We start from the raw sequence: 27,484 nt of genomic DNA, 5'->3' as shown, positions 1-27,484 counted from the left end.
CGTGCTGGCAAGCGGCGGGGCCACTTCCGGGCGCGAGGTCCGCTTCCGGCGCGGCCCCTCGACCTCCGCAGGCTGAGGCGGGCGCGGAGCCAGGGCCGCGGGCCGGCGGCCACGCTCGGGCAGCGTTCGCTGCTGCCCACGGCCCCGCTCTTTGCCCCGCAACCGCCATGGGCAAGAAGCACAAGAAGCACAAGACCGAATGGCGCTCGTCGTACGAGGGTGAGGCAGCGGACGCGCTTTGTGACGCCGGGATGGTTGGGTATTCGCGCGGGCTGGCCAGAGGATGGGCAAGGGTCCCGGGGACGCGCTAAGGCTCCCGGGCTCGCGGGCTTTCGCGGTGGGCGGGGCCCCAGACTCGCGGCGGCAGGGGTTCGAGCTCCGTGTGGTCCATCTCCGAAGTCCTGGAGAAAAACCAAAGGTCTGAGTTGGCTGGTGTCTGAGTCTCCGGGAGGAGGTCTTACCGTTTTGTCCTCCCGCCTTTCCCTGCTCGTTCCTGGTCCTGCAGCAGCAGTTCGTTACTTGTCAGTGGAAAGCAAGGTGGTGAACAGGGCCCTGGGGCTTTGGGATGTGGCATCGGTCTGCGGGGTCCCAGCTCCTAGCTTTGTTACTTCCACTGGTCTTGTTGCTTCTAATGGTCTTGTTGCTTTCCCCTCTCCCTGGCTCTGTGAGGGGGAAGGAAATGGAGAGGAAAGAGGATAACACTCAGCCACTCTCAGCTTTGACCCACCGTCTTTCCGTAATGGTTTTAGCATTCTTCTGCTCCACCTTAGTAGGGCCAGACGTCCTCTAGGGCCTCCACAGTAGCACCCACTCGTTGGCCAGCCATGCCACCCACCTGGGTGATGTTTTCTCAAAGCGTGCACTGGAGAGCCACCATCTCTGTCTCTACAGATTATGCAGACAAGCCCTTGGAGAAGCCCCTGAAGTTGGTCCTCAAAGTTGGAGGAAGCGAAGTGACTGAACTCTCTGGATCTGGCCATGACTCCAGCTATTATGATGATAGGTCAGACCATGAGCGAGAGAGACATAAAGAAAAGAAGAAGAAGAAGAAGAAGAAATCAGAGAAGGAGAAATATATGGACGATGAAGAAAGAAGGAAGCGAAAGGTAAAACAGGGTGAAGGTGGCCATCATGTCCTGTCCCCAAACCCCTGAAGTGGCAGGCAGAAGTGCTGCAGGGCTTAGGAAAGGGGGTGTTTTGTTTGTAGCAAAACACTGCAAAGGTAGTTTCTTTGATTCTGGCTCTTTGTGCATCACTTTTCCCCTGACCCCTGGGGAGGGTCTTTGCAGGGGTGGGAATCTGGAGTGGGAAAGAGTCTCTGAAAGAGAGTGTTTCTCTCTTAGCTTTGTGTTTTCCTTTGTAAACAGGATAAACAGGAGGTTTGTTTAAAACTGTTTGCATTGCTCTCACTGCCTTGACTTTACCTCATAGGAAGAGAAGAAGCGGAAACGGGAAAAGGAACACTGTGACACAGAGGGAGAGGCTGATGATTTTGATCCTGGGAAGAAGGTAGAGGTGGAGCCGCCTCCTGATCGGCCAATCCGAGCGTGCCGGACACAACCAGGCAAGTGGTAGCATTTTCAAAGACTTTCTTGGACTGTTGGAGCTTGTTACTATGAAGCAGCAGTTCGTAGCGTGTCTTTCAGCTTTTTGGGAGACACACAGAAGGAAGGAACAGGAGTGAGGGCTTCCTCTTCCAAGGCCTCACATGAAATATAGCTGGATCAGAGGTTCTTGCCATCATCTTTGAACTTCTAGAGCAGGGTTTGGCCATGTGCCGCTCCTGGTCTTTTTCTTTAAGCCCATGAGTTAAGAAGCTCATTATAGATGGGAGGAAGCTAGTGTTTCAAGGACTTAAGAAACACTGGGAGCTGTGCTGACTCTACCAAAGGACAACTTCTGGAACACTCTGATCTGTGTGTGGTTACTTCCCTCAGAGGCTTCTAAATGGTCAGGAGGTTTGTTTTTCAGGCAGTTTCTTTTCTTGCTGGTGGAGGTAGAAGGTATTGTATTGCAATCATAGTGGGGTGTTGTTTTCTGGCAGTACCCTCCCATGAGTGAGTCATTGCCATGGTGAACAGGTAGGACTTGGGGCTGCTGAGAATGTTGGGAGGAAGAGAGGGTCAGGTACAAATAACACTTCATAAATGAATGTGTCTGCAAAGTTAATGCAGACACTGGTAAATTGTAACTTAATCTAATTTGTCTCCTTAATGTTCTACATCGGGTACTTTCCCTCCAAATTATGCCTGAAGAACTAATGATCACATGATGTTTTCTTGGTCACTCTGAAGAGCATCACTGTTGGGGACCTGGTGGTCTGCACTCCTGTTGTTCTTCAGACTTGGTTCCTCAATAGACAATGGCATTTAGAAACCAAAGTCTGGGTGGTGGGTGTAGCCCTAAATGGACAGGGCTAGGAAAGTCCATCACATACATACATCTTCTAGAGGGAACCGAAACTGACATCTGTGTCTACATTCACTGAAAACTATGTTTTCACACATGTGCCCGTAGATGTAGCTAAGAACTGCAGTGCTCACAGTAACCCTTGTATGGTGTGTATTCTTATCCCTGTTTTACACATGAAGAACAGGCATATCCAGAAGTTTAGGGCTCTCGAGTGAAATGATAGTTGGTGAATCCATCCATTACTATATCCAAAGCCTTTGTTCTTACTTTCATACCTTATCTGGAATGTACCAGGCCCATTGGTGATAGGAATTGGAAATAGATTGATGACTACTAGGTATATGTTGTTGGTTTAAGGGATTTGGGCACTAGGGTTTGGGGACCTGTGTGGGGGTATTCTTTACATCCAGCTGAACTTGGTGAGGGGTCAAGGCTGAGTTTGGTTTACCTTTTTATCCAGTTCTTACTTGAACTGTCTTATGAAAATGCCTTGGAACTTGAAACAAATAAGTACACACTATGAAATTGGAGCACTCCAGTGAAGTGATTTCAAAATCTTTTTGTTCAATTTTATTTTTTTTCCTTTTTAAATCATTAGCTGAAAACGAGAGCACACCTATTCAGCAACTGCTAGAGCATTTCCTCCGCCAGCTCCAGAGGTAACAAATGTTTCTAAAGAGCTTTTATTTGACAGCATTTGGGTTCTTCTTTATGAAGCATTTTTGCCACCACCACCACTGTGTGTGAAGCAGACACTTCACCTCCACTGGGAATGCCCATTTTGACAGAGTGGGCAAGCACCATTCAAGAGCAGAGCCGGGAGGAGACTGTCGATGTGGGGGTCAGCGAGCTGTGATGTAGATGCCGTGGTTGCAGCCAGGGTGCTAGTCATGGAATTTTTAGTGTATCCAAAAATACCTATAAACAATTTTAAAGGGCATAAGTTTTATTTTTTTATTTTTAAGAAATAAACTTCAGTCAACTATATTAAACTTTTTATGGTGAAGGGTTTTGTATCATTCAAAAATTTAGGTTTTAGGGCTTTCCAGTTTAAATAAAGATGCTTTCGTTTTCAGAAAAGATCCTCATGGATTTTTTGCTTTTCCTGTCACGGATGCAATTGCTCCTGGATACTCAATGATAATAAAACATCCGATGGATTTTGGCACAATGAAAGACAAAATTGTGGCCAATGAATACAAGTCAGTCACGGAATTTAAGGTAAATTAATTTCAGTTCCTAAAATAATTGTTTGGAAGCTTTGCATTAGTTGTCCAGTAAACACTTGGATCATCAGACATAGTCATTTCTATTTGCAAGTTTTCACAGGTGTTTCTGTGTTTGGGTTGATGTTTCGCAAACATAGCATCAGGCAAATGGGTTGGTTGTAATTTACTCTGTACTGTGGTCTAGAGCAGTAATTCTCAGTCTTTTTTATAACATGTTCCACATGTACTAATTATGAAAATTTTGTAGTTTTGCCTATCTGACAAAAAATGGTGTAATTTTGATTCATTTACACAGGACAACTGTTGTTGTGTTGCCTGTTGTCATTTTTTTAATTTGACGGACTAAGGGAAAAGAGGTCAGTGCCCCTGGCTGCATAGTCAGGTACTACATGTTTTACAAATTCTTGCAGCTTACCAGTGAGCCTCTTTTGGCAAGCCATTTGAAAATCACTGGTCTAGAAGCTGGCCCATGGGTTAACATGCTATTTGAAATGCCTTTCTTTTCTCTCTTTCTTTCTCTCTTTCTCTCTCTTTCTTTCTCTCTCTCTCTCTTTCTTTCACGATGCTGGCTTAAATGAGACATGTTAGGTCAAGCAAAGTTACATCTTATTTGACCTGGTTCCAGAATGGGTATTTTTAAAAATGTAATTTTCCTAATTCTCAGTTTTATAATGTAATAATTGGGAGTTTGAGTTTTTTAGAATAATGAGTTCTTAAATCCCCTGAATACTTAGTTTTTAACTCTCCTTTCTTAGTACTGGCTGTGAGAGGTCGGAATTGATGATTGGCTCCAACACCCTGGGGGAGAGTCAAAGCGGATGCTTGACAGCATTGGCAATAGTGTCATTTAGGAGACAACACTGGGCTTCTTTCTTAGGTCTGTTAACGTCTGAAAAACTTGGCTCTTTGATATTTGCTGGAGACATCACTGAAAGGGTTTGCTAACCTACAGACGGGAGAAAGGACAAATTTTCACAGGAGAATGGAGCAGTGCTCCAGAGGGCAGATGGTATCAGTAATCCACACCCTATAGTTCTCTATCTTTTCTAACTACAGACCCCAATTTTGTCTCTTGCCCAGTGACAAAGCCAAGGTGTGAGCAGTGTCCACCCCATGTCTTGTCCTCAAGAGAGTGGTTTTTTTTTTAAAGATTTTATTTATTTATCTTTGGAGGGGAAGAGAAGGAGAGAGGGAGAGAAATATCAATGTATGGTTGCCTCTCATGCATCCCCCACTGGGAACTGGCCTGCAACCCAGGCATGTGCCCTGACTGGGAATTGAACCGAGATCATGTGGTTCGCAGGCCCATGCTCAATCCACTGAGCTACACCAGCCAGGGCCTGGTTGTTTTAAAAAGTGAAATTATATAGGTTTCAAGTATATAATCTATAATACATCATCTGTATGTTGTGTTGTGTGTTCATGCCAAGTTGAGTCTCTTTCCATTTACCATTTATCTCCTCATACCCTCTTCTCCCTCCTCTCACCCCTCTTTCCCTTGGGTAATCATCATGTTGTCTGTGTCTGTGAGTTTGTTTGCTTAATTCCTTCACCTTTTTCACCCAGCCCCCAACCCCCTCACGTCTGATGGCTGTCAGTCTATTCTCTTATCTATGAGTCTCTTGATTTTGTTTGTCGGTTTATTTTGTTCATTAGATTCCACATATGAGTGAAAATAATTCACCTGTGACAGCTGTGTGCTAAATAATTTGGGTGGGATGTTAAAATACTGATGTTTTGAATAACTTTTATTATAAATTATCGTTTAATAAGACATTATTTTAGTCCTTTTCTGTATAGAACTAGAATAACTGTAGACAAAATTTTAAATTCCATGGAAAAATCCCAGAGATAGAGCACCTAACTGTGCCCACCTCTCAGTTTATCCCTGGACTTTTACTTAACTTAGCTGTTAGTCCTTGTTCCTATTTACGTCCGAGTTCCTCTCAAAGAGAGGAGAGGGGGTTGGAGACAGGAAGGATGCAGAGGGAGCCATCTGTCTCAAATGAAATGTACATATTATGCTTAAAAAGAAGTACAGACTTTGTTTTGTGTAAATGGAGATCAGTGAACAATTATGAAAATTTCTCTGAAAGCTTTTAAAGTTATTTTTTAATCAAAGAGGCAAATTTAATATTGCTTCTCACTTAATTTTCGGCTCCTTATTTTGGCCTCTTTGGCCTCTTTTAATCAAAGAGGCAAATTTAATTGCTTTTCACTTAATTTTCAGCTCTTCATTTTGGCCTCTTTAAACTCTTTGCTGCTGTGTGGTGTTTCCAACTTGATTAATTGTTTTCTCTTTTTTTTTCAGGCAGATTTCAAACTGATGTGTGATAATGCAATGACATACAACAGGCCAGACACTGTGTACTACAAGTTAGCTAAGAAGATCCTTCACGCAGGCTTTAAGATGATGAGCAAAGTAAGAAAGCCACTAACACCGAGGAGCCACAGAAAGGAGAATTCTCCTCCTCTACGTTGTTTATGCCTAAACAGAAACTCACTCACAGTAAATGACATGTTTCCATCTTCCTGTCACTGGCCACGGCATGGACCCCTCTGCTCTAGGGTAGATGCCACAGGCTGTCCTGTCCATATCCCTCTCCTCCAGGCACTCTCCTCTTTCTCTTCTTGCTCCTGCCCTAGCTGTAATATCTCCTTTAGGGATGGGTAGAACATTCTGGATGTGTTGATCTCAAGTCTGGGTGAATTTCTCACTGTATTGCAGCCAACCTTTTGGGTTTGTTTTGTGTGGCTGCCTCACTGAATCCAGCTGGGACATCCTGGCCATCCTGAGTGGCTTCCAAGGTCTGTCTGAGGAGCCAGGTTGCATGCGCCACGTGTCTAGGACCACTGCTTTTTCCCTGATGAGCCTGTAGGTGAGGTGCAGCCCTGTGCCCTCTGGCCTGTTCCCCTCTGCCGGCTCTAAGTGCTCGCCAGCTAATAGGCTGCACCCTTTGGTGTTGACCCCACAACCACCTCCTGTTGCACCGCATGGAAGATTAGCTGTTAGGCCAGGTGAGGTTGTGGCCATCCCCATCCCATCCCATTGTCATGGCACCTTGGCTGTGAGGGAGAGGTAAAGTCGTGCTGCTCTGTCCTTTCTGATTCTAGGAGCGGCTGTTAGCTTTGAAGCGCAGCATGTCGTTTATGCAGGACATGGATTTTTCTCAGCAGGCAGCTCTTCTGGGCAACGAAGACACAGCTGTTGAGGAACCTGTTCCAGAAGTTGTACCCGTACAAGTAGAAACTACCAAGAAATCCAAAAGGCCGAGTAGAGAAGTCATCAGGTAAAGAGAAGTGCACTTGCCTGTGGAGTCGGGCACTCACCTTAGGAATGCAGGTGCTCCCTGGAGAGAGTAGATTAGGGGCACCAGCCTGTGTTTCTGCCTGTGTCTCTGGAGTAGCTTAGGGGTGCACTGCTTGTGCAGCCTGGTGGGAGGAGCACAGCTCCTCACAAGCTTAGATCTGTGTTCAGAGGGATGTGACTATCCTTCCCTGCCCACCTTGAGAGTGAGGTGACCGTAGTGTGTAAGTAATGAATGTCATCATTATCACTGGAAGGTATCAGAAGATCATGGGACCTCACTGTCATTTCTGCAGGAAGTGGTGGTTTGCTTTGTCACCTATGCTCTCTCCATGTGGACATACCACCATCCTACAGCCAGCACAGTAACTTGTCCTAGAGGAGAGCACTATCATGCTAATGGACACAGGAGGTGTAAGGGCTGAGACAGCCCCTCCTGCATGCACACATGATCTGTCCCAGGTGTGACACAGTGAGCTCATCTCTTTAGCCCTGCAGCATGTCCTCTGCTCACTGCTGTTCCCACATGTGTCCTATTTGTGAATATTTTTTGGCTCTTTATTCCCAAGAAACCTCACATGCTGGTGACCTGGGCTTGCCTGTCCCAGGCTCAGGGAACGAAACTGTCATGTTGGGCAGGCAGCATGCGTGGCCACATGCACTCCTCACCACGCTCCCTGAGCTCCCTGCTCCCGCAGCTATAAACGCTGAACCAGAGGAAGGGTGTTCCCATAGACTCAACATCCCCAGGCAAGGCTGGCTTCCATGGCTCCTTAGAAGGGTCCCACCCACCTACTTCTAGAAACTTCCACAGCAGAGGTTGTCTCCCTTGGATACTGCACCTAGCACCTCTCAGCTGTTTGAATCAAGAACTCCATGTGGAACCTGAGGCTGACCTGCTAAAGTCTTGGGGCGTCCCTTGGGCCTTGCGGTGAGGGCTGCCAGTGAGCAGGCTTGTGTTCCTGGCCCAAACTCCACCAGCTCCTCAACCCTCCACAGGGTTTTTGCTGCTTTTTCTAATGGTACCTTCAGTGACACTTTAACAGTGAGGCTTCTGTCATGTGATGTTTCTTCTGTTCTTAAGGCAACTGAAATATAACTGATACAGAAAGCTTACTTGGTTTACACTTACTCTTCATCTTAATGAAAGGGTCTTGTTTTACTGTGGTTAGAACTAAAAGGAAGAGAGCATAAGTGCTCTTTGTAGCATAAGTGCTACTCCTACTGGGTATTTGTATGACTCTGGGGGCATTAGGGACTGACCACTGCAGGGAAGGGGTGAAGTGGTTACGTCGTGTGCCTTGTGGTGATTTTTGCAGTGTTTCTGCCTTGTAGCTGCATGTTTGAGCCAGAAGGAAACGCTTGCAGCCTGACTGACAGCACAGCAGAAGAACATGTACTGGCCCTGGTGGAGCACGCGGCCGATGAGGCTCGGGATAGGATCAACCGACTTCTTCCAGGCAGCAAGGTAGTGCTTCCTGACGGGTGGTGTATTTTCTGCCAGGACAGTGGCACAGCCCTCAGAGTCAAGAGGTTAATGTCTGGATGTTATGAGTGTCTAGTCCAAGCTCTGTTGCTGTCATGGGATGCCTTTGTCACTGGAGGGTCCAGCTCAGGAGTGCATGCTATAGTCAAAGTGAGCTCCTTTTCCCCACTGGCCATTGTAGCCACTGGCCCCATCTCCTGGGAGGTAAGGGGTCCTCCAGGGACAGATGCCTGTGTCAGGACTATGTTAACCTCCATCACTTGACAGAGGCTGAACCCGCCAGACTTCTCTGCTGCAGGTTAATGCTTCTCCCTGTGTACTCACAACTTTGTGTGGTGCTTCAGTCACTCATGTGTCTGATGCAGGTGTGGCTGGTGGGAGGGAGCCTGTCCAGCTAGCTGCTGGTCATCAGGAGGAGGTAACACCATCCTCTGAGCATCTCCTCTCTGACACAAGAATACATTCTAGGCCAGCACATCTGGTAGAAATAGTGTGAGTCACATATGCAGCTTTAAGCTTCTTAGTCATGCTAACGATGACACGGTTGAAATTCTAATACATTTTATTTGATCTGATACATCCAAAATCATATTTAAACAGTCTGAACTAGAACTTTACAATTTTTTCATACTGAGTCTGTGAAATTCAGATTATAAAGTACTTTGAAATGATAATATCTTGGATGTTTTGGGTTATATAAATTCTGCTAAGATTAATTTTACCTGCTTTATTTATTTATTTTTAATGTGCCTGCTAGGAAGTTTGAGGTTTCCTGTGTGGCTTACAGTGTCATTCCAGGGGACCTGCAAGTCTGTACCCCTGTTGCACTTTAGCTGTGGAATCTACTGTTTCTCCAAGGAACCCTGGTTCCTTAGTGGATAATGGCTTTTAGAAACCCAGGTTTGAGCACCGTGTGTGGCCCTCAGTGGAGAGAGCTAGGAAAGGCCATTATATACGTATGGCTTCTAGAAGGAACCTAGACTGACATCTGTGTTTACATTCACCAAAAACCATGTTTTTACACTGAACCTCCGATGCCATCTAGTATCACCAAGCCTCTTCTCCTTTTCTTCCTTTTAATTTTGTAATTTCACAGTGAGAAACCTGGCTTCTTTTATCCTTATTACACTTATTTGACCAAGGGTAACTAATCTCCCATCCTGCATGCCCTACTCACCCAGCTTGGGTCCTGGTTCCCCTCCCAGGCTTGCTCCTCCTGCTCAGACATTCGTTCCTTTCACTTGGGCTCCAGCACCTGAACAGGTGGGCAGCCTTCTCCACCTTCTCCCCACACACACCAGCACAAAGATGCCTTCCCTTCCTCACTCTCTTCATGGCTTTCAGAGGAGGAGTTGGTTTTGTTTGGTGGTTGGTTCTAACTCATTTTATTGAGGCTTCTGTCCTACTGTAAAAAGTTGTTTATAGGTAAATTGTTTTCTTTCAAAAGATATTTTTAAGAAGGTGTTATGAGGAACTTTTCTAAGTTCTTTCATTGCACTCATGCGCACATCGTTTGCAAGTGGGTCTTGAACTCCAGGGAAAGGTATGAATGGGGCCTCTTCATTCATAGAGAAACAAGTGACCTTTGTGGCCTTTCAAGATTGTCCAAGCTCGGCCATATTCCTAAGCCTTTATTTTGCTGGAGCTTCAGTAGAAGTCTCAACTGCGAAAGCTAAGGGCTCTCACTTCGGGGGGGGGGTGGTGGGGCGTGCACTCAGGCGAGCTTCCTTACAGATGGGCTATCTGAAGAAGAGCGGTGACGGGAACCTGCTCTACAGCGTGGTCAACGCGGCCGAGCCAGATGCCGACGGTGGGTGGCCCATCTCAGGGCTCAGTGTCCCTTTTAGTCTTTATGCTGTTCTGCTAACCTCTATTTTCTATTCAATGTTTTAAAACCTTATAACCTGTTTCTGATATGTGTTTTCACTGGAGTATGTGACACCAGTGGTTAAATGTAGATGACAAGCCCTGTTCAATTTCCCGCTCCTGCACCACTCCCCTCACCATGACACTTGTGTGGTAAGCAGACTGAGGTTGGTCATCCAGTTGGGGTGGAGGTGCTGATCAGACCGTCTCTGACCGAGGGCCCCTAGGACAGCCAGCTGGACAGGAATTTCTCTCCTGCAGAGCTGCAGGCTTGGGGCTGGACGTCCTGTACTGTCGTGAGGATTTGCCTCACCAGTTCAGTAACGGCTCCTTTGACAGAAACCAGTCCCCACCTCTGCTCTACTCTCGAAGCTTGAAAGAAGTAACTGTCAGCTCAAACACAAGTTTTAGAAGAAAAAACCGCAAGTTGGTAATTCAATCAAGGAAGATCTTGATGAAGCCATAAATACTGGGGGTGGGTGGGGGGGTGGTTGTGGCCTTTAACAAGCATCTTTATACTTTTCCATCTCCTTCAGAAAGATTTTTCAAAGGCTTGTTTTTTGAAGAAAAGCAAAACTGTGGAACTGAATGTTGCAGGCATGCACACACACCTAGAAAATGAACCCCTTTTCTTGGTCATGCGCACATGGATGCATGCAGGGCAGCCCCCACGGCCTAATGTGCCTGGTGGCATCATTTCACCCAGCTCTTGACACAGTTTTATTTAGCATTCTCTTAGTATACAAAGTATAAATTCTGATCAGCTTCTTTGTTCTTTAGCCAGAATAAATCATACTGTCTTCATAAGAGAGTAGGCAAGTTGATCAGTGGCTAGAAAAAGAACGTGAAGTAGAGGTTCTAGTTAGGAATTTGAAGAGTCCTGCTCAGGTCACATAATAGTGTGTGAGTGACAACTTTAGTGTAGGAAATATGCAGTCGGAGAGTGTGCAAAGGCGGGAGCTGTACTGTTGCTATAAGAATGCATGCAGCATTTCTTAGAGGTGGTGAGTGGTCAGTTTGAAAATTATGTTCCTAGTGTCATGGTCAGAGAGCAGAAGTTTCTCATTACGTTGACTTTGGGGTAATCATAAAGCGAAATTGAAATGTGATTAAGGTTCAGAATGGTAGTTGGCTTTTGCAAATTCAATTTTAGATGGTCTTCATAGAGAGCCTCCCAGCCCTCTCTCCCACACATACCTATTGTGAGGTGAAGAGAGTGTTTGAGGTGCTATTTGGGACGGGGGTCCATCAACTGCCCGCTCACAGTGCTGCTCTTGCAGAGGAGGAGACCCACCCGGTGGACCTGAGCTCACTCTCCAGCAAGTTGCTCCCTGGCTTCAGTTTCACCACGCTGGGCTTCAAAGATGAGAGAAGGAGCAAAGGTGAGTGTGCAGGGAGTGTGGGGAGGAGCACTCACAGGTAAGTGAGTTGTTGCAAAGGAGTCCCCAGTTCTTCCTCCAAGGTCTTCCTGGCTTACCTGTTTTTAGAAATATATCCAGATTCTGATTTTGAAATTAATAGTAAAATTAAGACCATTTGAATGACAGGAATAAAAATGACATAAGGCAAGTTCCTGCCTTGCCTTCTGCTCTTCACTGATGGATTGGTCTCAGTCCTGCACTTCGTGGAATTCTTAGATGGGCTACTACTGTATGCCGTGATAGCCGGGACTCTTGGGGCCAGGTGGTGGAGATCTAGTGGTGGAAATTTAGTGTCCTCCAACAAACTGTTACATTTTATTCTTTTGGAAGGGGGGTGATGATGCCTGTAGCCAAGAGAGAGCTGTGCATAACTTTCTCCAGAGAGAATTAGGGAGAGTGTGGGTGCGTTGGCTGCCATTTGTATTTGTGGTTGGCTTTTTGGTTTGTTTTGGAGTGTCTGTCGGTATTTCTGGCTGTTTTGTTCCCATGGGGACATTTAAAAAAATTTTTTTAAAGATTTTATTTATCTTTAGAGGGGAAGGGAAGGAGAAAAGGAGAGAATATCAATGTATGGTTGCCTCTCATGGGTCCCCCAGTGGGAACTGGCCTGCAACCCAGGCATGTGCCCTGACTGGGAATTGAACCACAGTCCTCTGGTTCACAGGCCCGAGCTCAATCCACTGAGCTACACCAGCCAGGGCCCCAGGGGGCATTTTGACTGTCAACTGGGGTGCTATTGGCATTTAGTGGGGAGAGGCCTGGGTTGCTTCTTCATACCCTTCTGTGCCCAGGACACAACCCTTCCAGCCCCTGACATCATTCATGCAGAGTTGCTGGCATGTACCTCCTTCAGAACAGTGACCCTCTGATTCCCTTTATATCCCCTCAGCATGAGCCAGCCTCTGCAGGTGAGGTTCCCAGTAATGTCTGGGATGGGAGAAGAGCTGGCACCAAGAAGCCCTTCTACTTGTCGCACTCACTCCTTTCTGAAACACTGAACCGTTCTCTGTAGCCACTGGCCACAGAGGTAACACAAAGGTGATGAAGCGATTCCACTAGTCATGCCCAAAGCTTCTACTAGTTGGTAGTTCAGCAAGGATTTCGTAGAGAAGAAAGTGTGCCACTGAGGCGGATGCCTTGTACAAGAGTGTGGATGAGCAACACAAGGAGAAAGGTGGAAGTTCATCTCCTGCCAGATGTAATTTGAGTGTAAATCTGATGTTTCTTATGTTTTCCCTATTTTCTCCACTCTTAGTCACATTATTGTCAAGTGCCAGTACTGCACTGTCAATGCATAACAATTCTGTGTTTGGAGACTTGAAATCAGATGAAATGGAGCTTTTGTATTCTGCCTACGGAGACGAGACGGGTGTGCAGTGTGCACTGAGGTAAGCTGTGCCCAGAGACGCAGGCAGCAGCAGGAGCCGTCTTCCTACTGAGAAGGCACTTCAGAGCCTGTGTATTGGGAAGAGAGCCACTGCAGCAGGTTCAAAGCGCAGAAATTCCCAAGTTATTTTCAGTATACCCTTGTGGTTTACTGTAGCCTAGTTGTGAATTTTGGGTAACTCAATCACAGTTTTTTATTTAAATCATTTTTTATTTTTCGATTACAGTTGACATATGATACTATGTTAGTTTCAGGTGTACACCCCAGTGATTAGACATTATACAACCTACTGAATGATCATACCATAAATCTCATTCCCATCTGATACCGTGTATAGCTATTAGAGTATTATTGACTATATTCCCTATATGGTACTTTATATACATCCCCATGAGTACTCTGTTACTACCAATTTATACTGCTTAATCCCTTCACCTTTTACACCCAGTTCTTCAACCCTCATCCCACCTGGCAACCATCAAAAGCCTCTCTATACCTGAGTCTGTTTCTGTTCTGCTTGTCGTTTGTTTTTTAGATTTAATTATTATTTTTAAAATATTTTATTTACTTATTTTTAGAGAGAGGGGATGGGAAGGAGAAAGTGGGAGAGAAACATCAATGTGTGGTTGCCTCTCATGCGTCCCCTACAGGGGACCCGGCCTGCAACCCAGGCATGTGCCCTGACTGGGAATCGAACTGGCGACCCCTTGCTTCACAGGCCCACACTCAATCCACTGAGCTACACCAGCCAGGGCTAGATTTCATTATTGATAGATATGTATTTATTGCTATTTTATTGTTTATTTTATTTTTATTTTTGTTCTCTTAAAGAAGACCCTTTAACATTTCTTATAATACTGGTTTGGTAGTGATTAACTCCTTTAGCTTTTCCTTGTATGGGAAGCTCTTTATATGTCCTTTGATTCTAAGTGATAATAGCTTTGTTGGGTAGAGTAGGTCTTTGGTTGTAGGTCTTTGCTTTTCATCACTTTGAATATTTGTTGCCAGTCCCTCAGGCCTGCAAAGTTTCTGTCTTGAAGTCAGCTGTCAGTCTTATGGGAACTCCCTTGTAAGTAACTAACTGCTTTTCTCTTGCTGTTTTTAAGATTCTTTGCCTTTAACCTTTTGCATTTTAATTATGATGTATCTTGGTGTGGGCCTTTTTGGTTTCATCTTGCTGGGGACTGCACTTCCTGGACTTGTGTAATTCCTTCACCAGGTTAGGGAAGTTTTCTGTTGTTTTTCTACATAGCTTTTCAATTTCTTGCTCTCTTCTGGCACCTGCATGATGAGGTGGTTGGTACACTCGAAGTTGTCCCAGAGGCTCCTAAGGTTGTCCTCATTATTTTAAATTTTCTTTTTCTTTTTGCTGCTCTGATTGGATGTTTTTTGCTTCCTTATATTCCAAATCGCTGTTTTGATTCTCAGCCTCATCTACTCCACTGTTGATTCCCTGTAAACTATTCATTTAAATTAGTGTATCTTTCATGGCTCACTGGTTCTTCTTTATGGTTTCCAGGTCCTTTTTTGTTTTGGGGGTTTTTAAAAAATATTTTTTATATTTATTTATCTTTAGAGGGGAAGGGAAGGAGAGAAGGAGAGAAATGTCAATGTATGGATGCCTCTCGTGAGTCCCCTGCTGGGAACTGGCCTGCAACCCGGGCATGTGCCCTAACTGGGAATTGAACCACGATCATGTGGTTCACAGGCCCGCACTCAGTCCACTGAGCTACACCAGCCAGGGCTGACCTTTTTTGTTTTTGAAGTTCTCTCCAAGTTCATCTACTCTTCCCCTAAGTTCATCTACTCTTCCCCTAAGTTCATCCTTATAACCATTGTTTTGAACTTTGTAGTTTGCTTACCTCCATTTCATTTCATTCTTTCTCTGGATTTTGTTCTGTTCTTTCATTTGGGACATTTTTTTGTCTTCTCATTGTGGCAACTTCCCTGTGTTTGTTTCTGTGTATTAGGTAGAGCTGCTATATCTTCTGGGCTTGGTAGAGTGGCCTACTGTAGGTAGTAGGTGTCCTGTAGGGTCCAGCAGCACAGCCTCTCTGTTCACCCAAGCTCAACTCTCCACCCTTTGGCTCTGTTCACTCTCCTTTTGTAGTTGAGTCTCCATTGCTGTTTGCATGTCAGTGAGAGTGGTTTAGCCCCAGGCCAGTCAACTTCAAGGATTAGCTGTGACCACCATGGAGGTTTAGCTGTGCAAGGGCCAACCCCGTGGAGCAGGACTTACTTCCTCAGGGCTTAGGTGCCCACTGACTCTGTCCTTTGAGTGTGTTGCTTGTAGTTGTGATTGGGTGGTGCTTTGCTGTGGTCTGAAGCTCTCCACTAGGTACACTGGCTTTTGTGCCTTCCAGGAGGTGGAGGCCAAACTCTGCCAGCATCTGTGTTGTCTGGGGCTGTGTTCTATAGAGGGCTGTAACTTGTGCTGGGCTTGGACATACCCAGAAAAGGACGTGCTTCAAACCAAAGCTGGCTGCCACTACTACTGGGTCTGGAGCCACTTAGTAAGGATGTACGGGGCACACCAAGCCCAGATCCTGCTTGTTTAAGAGATTTTAGGAAAATCTGATTTTAGGCCATTCATAATGGAAAACCACTGGAAATAGCTTAGGTTGACCCAAGAGTTGGTGAGGCGGAATCTCAGGAAAACACCAGGATGGGGCAAACATTGATGTTAGCCAGGTTGATGAAGACTCAGCTATGGTGCCCACTTGCCAGTTCTATGGGTGAAGGGCTCAGAAAAGGAACTGTTGGCCTCTGCCTGCACTTCTCTCAGGTGGAAGGCTGCCCTTCTTAACTCTCCCTGATGCTAGACAGTTCATTTCCTCTTCATTTGTACCTGGTGCCTTTCAAGCTGCTGAGTAAGTCCATGCACAGGCCCTTTAAGAGGAACTGCCTAGGATTCCGGAAGCCCTAATTCTCACTCAGCCATAATCTCCACTGGTTTTTACAGCCAGAAGTTATGGGGACTTTTCTTCCTGGCACTGGAACCATGGGCTGGGGTTAGGGGCTGATATGGGGCTGGTTTCTCTTGTTCCTAGGGGCGACACCCTGTAGCCAAGCTATGCCTCCTGATTTTTATCCAGCACATGTGGGTGTGGGACCAGCCCATTCTGCATCTCTGCCCCTCCTACCAGTCTCAGTGTTGCTTCTTTATACCTTTAGTTGTAGGACTTCCATTCAGCTAGATTTCAGGTAGTTCTGAATGATGGTTTTTCTGTAGTTTGGTTGTATTTTTGAGGTGGTTGTGGGAGGCTGCAAGTACTGCATTTATCTGTGCCTTTACAATCTTCATCAGAAGCTGCAAATGTTGGGCTGTATAGGGCTTTGAATAACAAGTTTCGCAAAGATTTGAGATATGAACCCTGGCTGGTATAACTCAGTGGATTGAGCATGGGCCTGCGAACCAAAGGGTTGCTGATTCAATTCCCAGTCGGGGCACATGCCTGGGTTGTGGGCCAGGTCAAGTAAAATCTTTAAAAAAATTTTTTTTGAGATATGAAAATAGAGGTAACCAACTTTTCCGAAGTGTCATGTACAGCACACTCCATCCTGGGCTCCAGCAGAGGGAGGACAGAGTGGGTGAGAGTTGTGTAAGGATAGTCTGAGGTTTGTGGCTCTGGGGAAAGACTTGAAGGGACAGTCGCCAGGATCCCTGTGCTGAGTCATTCTGCATGCTGCAGACACCATCTTTCTTAGGTGGTCACTCCCCTTTGTGTGGCATCAGCCTGGCAGAAAGCTCAATCACAGCTTTAAGGAGGTGATGATCTAGGCTGTAGCTCAAAGAAGTACTTTTTGTGTGTGTAATGAGCTGTGTATGTTTAGTAAGAATTTGTTTTGCAGTTGTATTCAGATGTGTTCTTCTTGCCGCATTAGTCAGCCTGGGCTGCGTAACAAGCCCCACAGACAGAGCCTTAAACAACTAACATTTATTGTTTCCCAGTCCGTGAGGCTGCAAGTCTGAATTGCAGGTGTCAGCAGGGCTGCTTTCTCCTGAGGCCAGTGCTGTCTTCTTGTCCCTCTGTGTGCGTGTGATACTAACATGAGAGATGTAGTACTGTGTTTCTGTAGAACTCTTTGTTTTCTGTGGCAAAGTAGACTGTCACTGTTGTAGAATTTTAGTAATTTTCTATGGAGAAAATAATTTTGTAGCCTCTAAGAAATGGAGTCTTTCCATATTAGTTTTGTTTTATTCTCAAAAGAAACATTATTAAAATATTAAAACATTTTTAAAAATTAGTCCCTAATACACTAAATGAATACCTAGCCCAGGTTTTTTGTGAGACAAAAAAAAAAAGTAGAAAACTGAGAAGGAAATTTCTTGAGATGATGGTGTCACAAATTGGTTACCCTCCTCTTTATTCCTGTTTTCCCTGGCAACATGCTCACAGTTCTTCAGGAATACCAGTCACCTTTTCTTCAGGTAGCACTGTGTAGTTGGACTGAGCTTGTCTTCCCCAAGTACATGCTCCTGACACGCATGCAGATTCTGTGTGCCGTGTAGAGAAAGTCACAGCACACAAGCAGCACACGCAGGGAGGTAGACAGGTCCTGGCCTTGGTATCAGGGCCCCTTCCTGCCGCGCTCCCCCAGGCCGGCCGCTTCCTCAGATGCTTTGTCCTCGGGCGCTTCCAGGCCACACGTGAGTGTTCTCTTGTCATTGTGAAGAGAACACTCATGTTCTCTTGTCATCGTGGTGGTTTGTTTAAAATGCTCCTGGCGAGCATTTTTTAAATTCACTCCCGACCGTCGTTTTTTAAATTCATTTTTCATGGGTAGTGGTACTGCTTTTAGACCAGCAGCCCTCCTCGCTCTGTGTGAAGGTCTTTGAAGTCTGGACAGCCCTGTTGAGCCTTTGCCTGGCTTTGATGCTAGGACCATGCGTTTTTCATTTTCTGCCTCCTTTTAAATTTGGCTAGTTTTATTTTGATTTTTAAAGCATTCATAAGGTCCAAAAATTAAGCCTGGCTCCCACAATTGCTCCTTCCCCTGCCCATTAGGTAGCCATTTACACTGTGCATCTTTCCTCAGTCTACTTTTATTTTTAAACCCAAAACAGATAGGAATGTGCTTGTTTTACAGAATTTAGCATAAGTTATTCTATCACCTCATACACGTGTGTATACACTGTTTTTCACTGTTTTTTTTTTTAATTAATTTTCTCTTGAGAATTTTTTTTTAACTTTTTGGTGGCATGGACCATTTTGAGGATCTGATGAAGTTTGTTGGTCCAAATCTTCCACTTATGAGAGGTTTGCAGCTCGCAGAAAGTACCTCCTGGAGGAGCGACTGAGGTGTGCTGACGTCACAGGCTTCTGTGCTCAGGACTGCTGGCATTGGTGGCAGCAGAGTCTGGAAGATGAAAGCACGTAGCATTTGTGTTAGTATGTTCTTTCCTGGCCCTTTCCAGCCTGCAGGAGTTTGTGAAGGATGCTGGGAGCTACAGCAAGAGAATAGTGGATGACCTCCTGGACCAGATCACAGGCGGAGACCACTCGCGGATGCTCTTCCAGCTAAGGCAGGTGGGCTGCACTGTGGTGCCATTCCTGTAAAGGAGCCCATCCAAATGACTGGCTTCTCAGGATCGATTGTGCTGATTTTAGGTCCTCGCTAAACAGTTCTCTCACTGACCTTTTCTTTTTTTTATACTTTTCACTGTTGGTTGTCTTTAGAAGAAACTTTTAGAAGTCATCTCTATTTGCCACATATTTACTCTTCATAACTTTGTGCATACTCAGATTTCTTTCATCTGTCATTTCCTTTTGTTCCAAAGGATTATTTCATAGTATAGATTTGGCAACTGAATTTGCTCAGTATTCTTTGAGAAAAGTATGTGACCGTTGTTTTTTAAATTCATTTTTCATGGGTAGGGGATCAAGTTGATGTGTTTTTTCTTTTCTACTTTAAAAAATACCTAACTTGCACTATTTCTGTGTATGCAGTTATTTTTGTTTTCCATTTGTAATATGTCTATTTTGGTCAAAATCAAGGATTGACAAACTGGCCCTTGAGCTCAATGATTTTTTACATTACATTTTTTCATAGGTTGTAAAAATAAATGCTACAGACTTTATTTACATGGCTTGCAAAACCTCAAATATAGAGGTAGGTAAAAGTAGGTATGCAGTGGTTAGTATGTAAAACTCAAAGAGTTCATTCTTGTATTATTTATAGTATTATCCATTTGTATTATTTCCATTGGAATATGTAAATTTACTTTTGCCCATCCTTATTTGCTCTCCAGCCCTTCAGAGAAAAGGTTTGCTGACCTCTGCTCTAGATACTTTTATTTATTTTTATTTTTTTTAACTTTTTAAAATTTATTTTTTAGAGAGAGAGGAAGGGAAGGAGGAGAGGGAGAGAAACACCAGTGTGTGATTGCCCCTTATGCACCCCCAATTGGAGACCTGGCCTGCAACCTTTTGCATTTCAGGCCCACGCTCAATCCACTGAGCTTCAGCAGCTAGGGCTGCTCTAGATGCTTTTAATTTTTCTTTCATCTTTCTAACTGATTTTCAGCAATTTATTTTTGATGTGTCTTAGTGTGCTTTGTATTCTACTTAACATTAAGTAAGCTTCTTGGACCTATTGGTTTATGGTTTTCAACAAATTCGGAAGATTTTTCAGCCATTATCTCTTCAAATACTCTTTGCCTACACCCTTATTTTACCTTTTCTGTGACTTCGACGTGTGTTAGATGTCTCGATATATTCAGCATATTACTAAAGTGCTTCTTTTAAAAAGACTTAACCGCCCCACCCTCACCCGTCCCCCCTTTAGTTTGAATAGTTTCTGTTGCCATGATTTTGGTAATCCTTCTTCATGCCATGCCTAAATTTGTGAATCCCAGCTAGTGAATTTTTTACTTAAGATACCATGTTTTCCATCCCTGGAATTCCATTTAGGGTTTTTTTGTTTTTTAAACTCCTTAACCACTAATTCTGTCGTTTCTGTCCATCTGGATCTGTCTCTGGGCAGATTGTCCTTTGATTTATAGGCCACAATTGGCTGCTTTGTTGTCTGATTGGGTGTTGGACTTGCGCTGCGATTCTAGACTGTGCCGATGCAGCGGCCACTGGCCACAGAGGGCTGCTGGGAAATTTGGAAGTGCTAGTCTGATTTTAGTTATGTGGGAAGCACAAGCTACAAACTAGAATTTTAAAGACTAAAACAAAAAAAGAAGGGTGACACTACATCAATAATTATTTTACTTGGATTACATGTTAGATGAAAATGTTTTCAATAGATTAAGAAGACTACATTAAGACTAATTGTACATGAAGGTTAATTTTAACATGGCTACTAGAAAATGTAAAATTAGGTATAAGCTTGCATTATATTTCTGTTGGAAAAGGCTGGTCTGGATTTTATCTTCTACCTTTAAGGAATGTTTATGTTTGTTTTGGCAGAGTTGTTACTTCTGAACCCAACCCCCCTCGTCTTCTTAAGCTTATTTTTAAGCTTTGTTAGGATTCATGTAGGCAACCATTTTTCTAGTGTTAGTCTGGCTTAAATGGTAAGGAATAGTGAATGAACTGTCACCTGTGTCCATGATGTGGATGGATCGCCCTATATAAAATCATTGGGAAAAACTGATTTCCTGCCTGTTTTACTTTGCAGAGGAGAAATGTCCCGATGAAGCCCCCAGATGAAATAAAGGTGAGTTCCATGGACATGTAAGTACATTGTTATTAGGGTTCCCGCAGGGCAGTTGTGCTCTGCTTTTGAAATGGGGTGGTTGAGAAGAGCTTTGTATGTTGTCTTATTTAGAAAGTAATTAAGTTTCTGATGAATAAGACTAAGTGGTAGTCTCTTTCCACCCCTTGATTTTTAATGGCTTGGAGTGAGGGATATAAAACCACAATAAATTCCTCCAAATCCAGACTCAGGAATCCAAAGGTGCCGGGAAGGGCGGGGCTGCTGAAAGGTGGGCACATCAAGAGGCAAATGCCATGTGGCATCAGCTGGGTGCACATGTACTGCACACTTGTGAGTGAGATGAGCTTGGAGAATCTAAGTCATTGGGGCCTCATGAGTGCCTGGTGTAAATGGTTTCTGTTTGAGGGAGCTGTTTGTTGTGGTCCACCTAAGGTTCCCTGCCCTCCCTGCCTTTTCCTGTCCCTTGGAAAAAACTCGTAATGTACTTGGAGCAGAGAGGCCAGGATGCTGGGGAGGGTGTTGGGCCCTAGACCACTGTTGTTACCTGGCCTTGGTGGTCGGAGGACTCACCCAGGGCAGGAGGATCAGGTATCTGGCAGGTGGGGCTTGCTGAGTGACAGACTGAAGAAGGTGACATGGTATCTTCCAGGAGGGTGTTCTCTGTGGTGCATCTGGGTACATAAGACAGCCAGGATTCTGCTCAGGGTCTGTCTGGTTATGCAGATGCACTGTGGCATAGAGTGCAAGCCCCACACCCATCTTTGAAAACCTGGGGCATGTGCAGGCTGCCTTGAGCTAGGATCCCGGCCCACATTTCTGCCCTGCTGCTAGGCCTCCACAGAGTCAGCTCTGGGGCAGGTGTGGACAGCTTTCAGAAGGGGCCTCCTGTTGCCTATACTGTCCCTTGTGCTGAACTCCTGCTCCCACCCCTTTCTTCAACCCTGTGGTGGCTGTGCCTGTCTCTGTGACTGGCTTCATTAAGTGCTTTTTTGTCCATGTGTGATAGTCAGCCCATGTTGACCTGCAGTGAGGCACCCACCTCCGCCCACTTGATTCTGTCATGCTCGTGCTCAGTGCTGTCTTAGAATGTAGATCTCCATTCTTAGCTAGCTTTGACCAGTGGAAACAACCAAAGCACTTTCCTTTAGGTGAGCCCTGGAACAATATAGCCTTGGGAAGACTCTTTGGTGTGTGTGTGCGTGCTTTGTGCATTAGTGCATAGGAAGGGGCATTGCTCTGCTGTAGTCTCTAGGGAAATTTGTGCTGCTAGATGGCCTTCTACAGGAGGAATAGGGTGTGAGCAACCCAGCTTTTTTCAGATGTCTTAATGAGCTGCAAATTGCCTCGTGTTTTAGGACCCTCAGGTAAATCTTGAGAGATACAAGCTGGGGGATGATGATTCCCACTGAGCAAGGGTTTTGGTGCTGAGCCCTGGGTGGTGTAACTAACAGCTCTGAGCTTCAATCTCTGGTTCAGAGGCAGATGGTAATGGTGGGGTTGTGGGAATTTATAGTTACACTGAACCCTTCGGGCCTGGCCCATTATTGGCTCTGTAAACATGAACTCATAATGGCCTGAATTGTTATTGTGACAGTTCCTCTTGGAAGAGATTATTTATCAAAGCAGGTAGGAGTAGATTTTATAAAAGCCAAGTAAAGAAGCAAATTCACAGATCACCAGGGCCAAGAAAGCCCCTGTAGCAGAGGGTTCACACTGAGACCAAAACAGTCCAGCCAGAAGGTTTACACCAAGGCTAAGATAGCCCAACCTCAGAGGGTTCACACCAAGGCCAAGACAGCCCAACAGGCATGGGGGTCATAGGCCTAGTTTCCCCTTCCTCGGTAACAGGAACATCAGCTTCTTCCAGTGACTAGGTTCCTATGAATTGCTGGATGAAGGTGGACACCACTCCCTACCATGCACGCTGGCAGGGGTCCTATCTGAGTCCCAGGAGAGGGCTAGGGTGGAATGAGGAGCATAGAAAAAGCATCTGCACAGGCTGGGCCCAGGAACTCCCAGCACCTGTCATGTGGGGCTTTTGTTTCTTAACTCTTTGGTGAAGAAATGATGTCACCCTAGACTGTCATTTGGAGAGGGGGACACTGTCATTTGACACTAAATTGTCATTGGTTACATAGGATTCAGCACCCATGTAAGAGTATGTGATTTGGTAGAATATTGAGGGCTTTAAAATACTAGAGATGACTCTTCAAATATTTCCTTAAAATATAGCTCTGTGTTAATCCTAAAAATCTAATATTCTGATAGCAGCAAATCGGATGGAAGAAAATGTGTGTGTGGTCGGATAGAGTATTTCAGAGAAGGCAGGGCTGGCCATCTCTGGAATGATGTAGAGAGAACTGGGAATTGACACAGTAGACAGAAGACTTCCAGGGAGAAGATGTGCCACGTGAGAGCTGGGAGAGCAGAGGTGGCTGCCGTCCGCACCTTCAGGAGGCTCGCCGGGGAAGGAAAGAGAATGCCCTGGTTTGGAATCTGCTACCTTACTTAAGTGAAGTCCCTGAAAAATAGTTGTGGGCTCTTCAGGTGCTGTGTACCTACCTGATGCAGAGTCACCAGAGAGCCAGCAGCCTTTGTGTGCCTGTCTGGCATTGTTGATCTAGGTAGTGGCTCACTCATGAGCTTATACCTGGTGGTCCCAGGGCTGTGGAATGGGCTAGACACAGCTTGGTCTTGCCCACTTTTGGGGACTGGACATGACAGAGCAGGCCTGTCCTACCAGTGGATGTTCAATGCCCACTTAGTGCCTTTCCTTTTTTGTTTTCTGTCCTCCACAGGGTGGGGACCCCCTAGGAGATGGCGGCTCTGTGCTGGATTTCATGTCAATGAAGTCGTATTCTGACGTCTCTCTGGACATCTCCATGCTCAGCTCTCTGGGTAGGTTGTGCTGGGCACACACCTAACATGTAACACGGCAGTTGGATCAGCTGAAAGGAAGTGGTCAGTAGTGCTGTGTTTCCACTCAACCTGAGGGGTGGTCCCTGGGAGCACAGGGCTGGTACGCTGCTGCTTATCCTTGCTCCTGGTAAGGTGGCCATAGGTGAGGGCCCTCCTGTCCTCAGTACCACCTTCAGATGGCTCCATATTGGGCTTGCCTGGGACTTCTTCCTGACTTCAGGCTCCGTGTTTCGAACCTGGGTCCTTCCATTCAGTTGGTTCAGGCACCTGCCCTGACCTACTGATAGTGCATTAATGTGGTCACGTGTGCCCACTAGGATGTTCCCTCGTGGGCATAATCATACCATTGCACAGACAGTTCAGGTGGTGGGAGCCTTCTTGAAATCTTTGTTCAGTACAACTAGTAGTCGAGAGCTGCTATAACAATTTTCTACACATCAGTTACTCTTTTTTCCTCTGGTTGCATCTTAAGATTTTCTCTCATTACTGGTTTTCAGTACTCTGGTTGTAATGTGCCTTGTTTGCATTTCTCTAGGTGTATTCTTCCTGGGTTTTGTTCAGCTACACGATACTAAGGGTTTAGAGATTTTACCAAATGTAGGAAGTTTGGCTATAGCCCGGACTCTGCCTATTGGTTGCCAAGCCTGTGTTTTGGGCTGTCCCGTACTGCATCCTCAACGGCACTATTTGTTCCATCTGCTGTGCTGACCTGCCCTTGTCCTGCCTGGGGTTTCCCTTTCCATCCAGCTCCATTGCACTTTTTCAGCATTGTCATCCCTTTCTGGCCTCACTGTTACGGTTTCTGTGCCTTCTTTAATACATGGAGTGTGTATCCAATTGTTTTAACTCCCTGTCTGCCCATTCCCACATCTTTCCACGATGTTCCTCCCTGGCAGAGCTCTGTTTTCTTGTTCTGTTGCCTGCCTGGTGGGTTATTGGAGGCCAGCAATGAAGTTACACTATTGGGTGCTAGATTTGGTTGCATGTCTTTGAACTATGGTGGATCTTGCTCCAACAGGCTATTGGGCAACTTGGAGTTGTTGGACCCTATACAGGTTTTGCTTTGAGGTATTCTTAGGGTGCACACAGAGCCACAGTGTAGGGTGAACGTGGTCCCACCCATAGGCTGCATCCTTCTGTGATTGTCACATACATGTGAATTGTTGACCTCCCCGGCAGGGTGCAGGGCAACGCTTGGCCAAGACTAGAGAGCTCACCAGGCAGCCTTTCTTCTCCAGCTCTTAGCCCACTCATTGCCCGGCTCTGCAGGTGCCAGCCCTGTGCCCAGTCCTGGTGTCTGCAGGCTTCTATGGCACACATCATCTCGTTTTTCCAGTTGTTTATGACAGGAATGCAAGACTTCTGTCCATAAAATGGCGCAGATTGACATGGTGCCTGGTTTCTTTTCCCACACATTGTCCCTCCCGTCATTGTCCACCCCCTTCTGCTCACTCCAATTGTATTACCATCGCCTCCAAGCTTGCTCGTGCTCATCTGGCTCACCTTATGAGGGGCTGTTGTCTTGCGCATGCATAGTGAAGAGTGAGAGATGGTAGTTGTGGACCAGCAGTGCTGACACACAGTGCTTTACAGGTGGACCTGAACTGATGTCTCATCATCCTGTGTTTTCACAGGGAAAGTGAAGAAGGAGCTGGACCATGATGACAGCCATCTGAACTTGGATGAGACGACAAAGCTCTTACAGGACCTGCATGAGGCGCAGGCTGAACGCGGGGGCTCCCGGCCGTCATCCAACCTCAGCTCCCTGTCTAACACCTCCGACAGGGATCAGCACCATCTAGGTAAGGCAGCTCCTGGCCTGGTCTCAGCCCCAAATCTCCCCGTGTCCATCTGGGAAGAGAGCAGGAGCACTGATTGTCAAGAAAGGCTAGAGACCCTAGGAGAGTGGAAGCTGTGTGGGCAGTGAGTCCAGGCCCACAGGTCTGCAGTGCCCTGGAGCTTGAACAGGCCTCCCTTGTCCTGTGGCTGCACTGAGGTGAAGTGTTCGAGTGGGATCTAGTTAGTGTTGTGAGTTTGTGGCTTTGGACATTAGGTGCTGGCAGTCTGTGTCCCAGACAGCCACATACTGAGGCTCTTGGTAAGGGGAGGAATTAGGCTGAGACTGCAGACTCTTACAGCATACCGAGTTAGAAGTTGGGAATGTTTCTTTCTTCTTTTTTTTGTTTTTAGTCCCCAAACAGTGTGTTGACAAGTTTGTTCCTCCCGGATTCTTATTTGGGAGAGCACGTGACCTTCCTTGGTCAGGGGGTTCCTGAGTTTAATGAGTGTCATGGCCCCCCCAGGAAGGGAACCAGACATTTGCCTCATGGCTTTTCAGTGTGTCAGTGCTACTGATTTAGTTCCCACATATGAATATTGAATTATCCTTTTAGAGAATAATTGGTGGCAGGGGAGGAAGGAAATGGTGGTAAACAGCTACAGAAGTTTGGTGAAAGCTATCCGAATCAGGAGCAGTATTTTCGGTCCTATTAACCTTGTGATAAACGACACATGAAGTGGGTTCCAGGTAGCCCGGGGTCAGCTCCAGATCTGAGAACTCCAACTTCCTGCGAGGCTCTCCAAGTAGCACTGGAGCCTGCTTGGGGGACTAGGGTTTGTCTGAGGGGCCCCTGGCCAAGGAGCCTTTTGTTCCTATAGAAGCAGCGGTTATGCTGTGTGGAGGGAGGGTCAGGGCCAACCTTCTGCTACAGGGTGCCCACAGCTATCAGCTATGCCTGTGAAAAGTGGTCTCCACCTGTCCCCAGGAGTGATAAGATGTGGTTTGTACCCTGGGAGAGATGAAAGGGTGGCCTGTACCCGGTAGCGGCCCACACTCCAGAAAGGGTTGAGGGAGGTGGCCTGAATGCCGGGAACCATTGCTCTGGCTGAGTCCAGGGCTTTGCTAACCGCAGTCACACAGACATGGTTTTGGCCAGGCGCCTGCTGAGCCTGGACCATGTGTACAGATGTATTGAAATGTCTCGTCTTTCCCATGATTGCAGGAAGCCCTTCTCGCCTCAGTGTCGGTGAGCAGCCAGAGGTGACCCATGACCCATATGAATTTCTTCAGTCTCCAGAACCTGCAGCCCCTACAAAGAGCTAGCCTTGTAGATAGTCTTAGATATTTTTAAAAATTTTTTATTTGCATGTACAGAGTTTTTGTCCTGAAACAAAGACTCTCATGTCCCCTTTGGCATGCAGGAAGCAGCCTGGGGAGGTGGTGAATTGTCTCTGATATCATGTCGGCCGCATGTGGATCCATTGTTTCTGTAGATAGCCCTGTGAACCCCGAATAGTGGAAATCCTTTATAAAGGGTGTGTGATTAGATCATATAAAGCTGGTGTGGTCTGTCTGGGCAGTACAGCCTTTCTCTGGCCGGTATGGGCGCATCTGTTCTGCCCCATGACCTCCACAAGTGGCCCTTGGGAAGCAGATGTGGTAGAATCTGTCCGCACTCTGCTGGGGATCCTGTGTGTTCATTCCCACCCCACATCCCCACGTTTCCAAGGCAAGTCTTGGGGGTCACACAGGAGCATGTAGGGAGCTGGTCATACACCCACCCGGCCCTGGACAGACAAGGAGTTGAGTGCAGCTTCCTTGGTCTCTTTAATTCACGTGCCTAAGAAAGGAATACATGCTGCTGGAAGACTTAGAGATCAACTGCCCTACCAGTTACCATGAAGTATTGTGTCCATATAAAATGTTTTTTATTCTGAATATGTTTACTGGATGCCTGTTTATATTGGCAAAATGTAAATACAGATCTTAATAAAAAATACACAAAGAGT

The 27,484-nt window shown here is 45.9% G+C and overlaps 1 protein-coding gene across 3 annotated transcripts; it reads left to right on the top strand.

The window, feature by feature from the left end:
- The first annotated feature begins 28 nt into the window (after positions 1–28).
- On the top strand, positions 29–27,484 carry BRD9 (bromodomain containing 9). Of its 3 annotated transcripts, none has more exons than XM_037062934.1 (16): positions 29–219; positions 892–1,106; positions 1,432–1,564; positions 3,011–3,071; positions 3,489–3,633; positions 5,953–6,063; positions 6,756–6,931; positions 8,284–8,416; positions 10,169–10,244; positions 11,581–11,682; positions 12,977–13,109; positions 18,528–18,639; positions 20,738–20,776; positions 23,575–23,674; positions 25,330–25,497; positions 26,698–27,484. In XM_037062934.1, exons 1-16 carry the CDS (start codon positions 168–170, stop codon positions 26,796–26,798), a joined length of 1,857 nt encoding a protein of 618 aa, XP_036918829.1. In that variant the 5' UTR covers positions 29–167; the 3' UTR covers positions 26,799–27,484. The 3 variants fall into 3 exon arrangements, with proteins under 3 accessions (XP_036918829.1, XP_036918832.1, XP_036918831.1); XM_037062937.1 differs by having other exon boundaries at positions 6,819–6,931; positions 26,698–26,918; XM_037062936.1 differs by having other exon boundaries at positions 6,816–6,931; positions 26,698–26,918.

This window comes from Sturnira hondurensis, unplaced genomic scaffold, assembly GCF_014824575.4.
Source record: "Sturnira hondurensis isolate 20B ecotype Veracruz unplaced genomic scaffold, ASM1482457v3 Scaffold0014384, whole genome shotgun sequence".
Lineage (NCBI taxonomy): Eukaryota > Metazoa > Chordata > Mammalia > Chiroptera > Phyllostomidae > Sturnira > Sturnira hondurensis.
The sequence above is the reverse complement of the archived record's forward strand: the minus strand, read 5'-3'. Positions and strand labels throughout refer to the sequence as shown.